Here is a 3,611-nt window from a genome sequence, read left to right as displayed (position 1 = left end):
CTCTTTTTCTCACGCCTGAACAATATCAGCAAAACCGCGAATCATCGATGTTTAGCTTTTTAGCGAGAAAAAAAACAGAAGGAAATATTTTACTTTTGACATCACGCACGCATTGCCAATCCACAATGAGATTTCGTATGAGTGCGAAAAGAATTGAACATCCTTTTTTAGTTTCGCGGAAGAGCCTGCTCGCACTTGCACGAAATCTTAAACGGGCAGATAAACAAAAGGAAAAAATATTTCCTTCCTTTTTTGTCATGAACAAACCTCAAAATATCAGCAACACTTTGCAGAGCTGCCAGATATTTTTTAAAAGAATTATTCTTTATCGAATTTTAACGCCGAATCACGGAAACAATGATTTTGTGCATTCTGTTTCATCTATTTGGAATTATATTGATTTCTAATATAAACATATCTTTTAACCATGCCGTATTTATAATATATGTGTACAATATGTGGTAAGCTGAAAAAAGCGGGATATCTGGCAGCTCTGCCCAACACCAGCTGCAGGTATCGCAAGCGGGCGCTTCAATCACTTAAGAGGATGCAAGTGGCAATAAGCAGTTAGATGTCGCTAGAGTCATTTTACACACGGTTTACGAAGCTTTTTGTTCTAGCTTGGATGTCTGTTATCTGTGGCTGTATTATGTACGTGTCGCTTACTTCAAGGCCAGATTTGGCTGCCGCTGTAAATTACTTCAGCCAATTTCAGGCCTGTCCGAATGATGAAAATTGGGTACATCTGCGTCGAATTCTTCGATATGTGAAAGCTACGTTGGAGCTAGGGTTGGTGTATCAAGGAGGAACCGATAGGCCGTTGTTGGAAGTCTTTACGGATGCTGATTGGGCAAGCGATATAGTAGATCGACGATCTGTATCTGGAGCTGTCTTCAAAGTGTTTGGGGCAACTGTTAGCTGGATGGCTAGGAAACAAGCAACGGTATCCTTGTCTTCAACGGAAGCCGAGCTAGTGGCTCTTTGTGCTGCGGCTTGTCATGGTCAATGGTTGGTTCGTGTGCTCCTGGATTTGGGACTGTCTAGCAATGGACCGGTTCCATATCACGAGGATAACCAGTCAACAATTAAAATAGTTTCGAACTCCAAGGATCCAGGTCGTTTGAAACACATTGACGTAAAATATTTCTATGTACGAGAGCTAGTAGAAAGAGGATTTATTGAAATCGACTACGTTCCTTCTGAGAAGCAGCAGGCAGACATTTTAACGAAGGGTCTTCCTGCCCCGACGTTTAGAAAGTTGCGCGCTAGTCTGGGATTGGCCGACTGCAGTGTTTGAGCGGGCGTGTTAAGAGTGCAACCACTGCGTACTACATACCTTCCTTCTGCAGTACTTTGACTGCGCCTTTGATTATTGTTTTTGCACCGGGTGACAGTTTCCGCTAATTTGTTTTTCCATAACCTGCTGTAACTTTAACGAATAAACTCGTTGTTATATATTGTTCCGTATTCTCGTGCTTTTATTCCCGCAAACGTTTATCCGAATCGCAGCAACACTTTACAGAATAGCGATTTGAGTGCAAAAGATAGAAACATGTCGGAAATAATTTTCACGCATTCAGCTACGGGTAGTTCTGTAAGTGGAAAAGAGGTCGTGCGGTGCCGTCATTGCGAATGGCTGGGTATGAAGATGGCTGTTGCCGTTATTTGGCGCCAACCATGCGAGGGACAACCCTGCGATACGTCAATAGAGCTTTCAGACAGCTCAAGCACCTACACTAGCGAACACGAAATACGCGTGTATATACATGATGTTTACCTCATTTTGGGGAACAGCTGATGCTGGAGGAAAAAACCGAAAAATAGCGATTATTATTTGTGTTGCTTCGTTTGCTGCACTGCAGAACACATATTTTGGTCAAATTTATCTTCCTGTTTCCAATTCAAGCACACATTTTGAAAAATTGCTGGCATTTAAGCCAGCGGAAGATGAAAATCATTCTATACCTTGGTGACAAAGGAATGCATCTCTTTTGTTTACTGTTGTTGTTTGCCTCATTTTCAAGCACCAACACACAAAACTGGAAAGCTCTATAAGCCTTTCCAGCACTGCTGTCAAATGAGAGTGATAAGCCCTCCATGCCAATGAGATATATACATTGGTGGACACAGTATAATCAATATATTAGAGAATGCCAGTGTCGCTGCAGTGCGCGTGGTAAACACCACACATGTTCAGATAATGTATTTACATTATATATGCAAATGTGTGTGTGCCTGAGATTCATCAAAAGGGGAATCTCATTGTCAAACTTTGACAACCAGTTTAAAATTTCAATTATGGCTGCCAAGTAATGTGATCGGAAACTTCGCTTGCTTCAAATTTCTGAAAAAATCGGTGCAAAAGGGCGCAGTTGTGGGATTCTATTCATCCGGACGAAAAGAAAAAGAACGTATAAAACCATTTCACTGGCATAAAAACACAGCGGAGAACGCACTGATGATAGCACCAACCAGCGCACAGATAAAGAACAGATATATAACAATGAGCAACTTTGACAACGAAGTCCCGATTCCATGATTCAACCGATTCACAGACTTGATACAGATTGTTAGCATCATGTTTACCACAATGAGTCCTATAGAAAAACAGCGACACTGGCATTCTATATATATATATATATTGATTCTACTGTGGACACCTCACAGGTCATCCTTTCCTTTTACCAGATTGTATCCCGCATTTTGCACTTTACTGGACACCGTACCTGCGTACCACCGGTCCTGCGGTGACCGCAGTCTAAAAGTGCGACTGGCACAAAAAGTGCGACAATGCGAATGCTGTGAGTGGGAAAGAGAAAGAGTGACAACTGTAATACCAGAGACAGACATACAATTGTACCAGCGTTGTACCTGTACAATTGTACACACTTAATTTTGATTTTTGCTCTCGGTAAAATTTCATGCCGAATTCAACGGTAAAAATTATTTTTAACGATATCTCGTTAAAAAATAACATTTTACATCATCTCGGCAATTTGGTTTCACGTACTTCAGTAATTATTTTCGAAATGCCGATAATCGTTAAAAAAATGTGACGAATATTCCGGTTTTCATCATTTTACCGGAATCAGCAATAACAAATACCATTTCTCGGTGAAACCGCAACTTGCTTTGCCATAAATCGGTAAATGCACGGGAGCTTTTTTTGTTGCAGTTTTTTGGCGGCAAGCGGCAACACGACAGCGAGAAATGTCAAACATTTTTTCGTTCGTCACTTCGTCAGCCAGCACAGCCAGCGTATTTCAATATTTTTGTTTCGCATTTCGCTAGCGATTTCGTTTTCGTTGTGTGAAAGTGCTTTTAATGATAAACCTGATGTATTACATTCTAAATCGTTACAACTGTTTCAAAAATATCGTCTTCATTTTAAGAAAAAAATAGTAAGTAGAAAAAAATTGTTTTATAGAAAAGTTATTTCAAATTTGGTTGTTTGTTGATAGGCGGCAAAAAAACAACTATCAAGGTGTTCCCAAGGGCAGCGCCTCTATCAAGTCGTGGAAATTCTGGCAACAAATTGCCAAGCAATACTCAATACAGTTCACGTCTACTGTCGAGCTTGTCCATTACCGTGCGAATCCGATCTTTGCTGT

The 3,611-nt window shown here is 40.7% G+C and overlaps 1 protein-coding gene across 1 annotated transcript; it reads left to right on the top strand.

Moving 5' to 3' along the window:
* The first annotated feature begins 649 nt into the window (after positions 1–649).
* Positions 650–1,297, top strand: LOC128745943 (uncharacterized). Its single transcript, XM_053843001.1, has one exon. The coding sequence runs from the start codon at positions 650–652 to the stop codon at positions 1,295–1,297; it is 648 nt and encodes a 215-aa protein (XP_053698976.1).
* The last annotated feature ends 2,314 nt before the right edge of the window (positions 1,298–3,611 follow it).

The sequence above is a fragment of the Sabethes cyaneus genome, chromosome 1, assembly GCF_943734655.1.
Source record: "Sabethes cyaneus chromosome 1, idSabCyanKW18_F2, whole genome shotgun sequence".
Lineage (NCBI taxonomy): Eukaryota > Metazoa > Arthropoda > Insecta > Diptera > Culicidae > Sabethes > Sabethes cyaneus.
This window is presented reverse-complemented; position numbering and strand designations above follow the sequence as displayed.

Coding starts and splice junctions, on each gene's coding strand:
- LOC128745943 (XM_053843001.1), top strand. CDS start 650: ATGTACGTGTCGCTTACTTCAAGGCCAGATTTGGCTGCCGCTGTAAAT.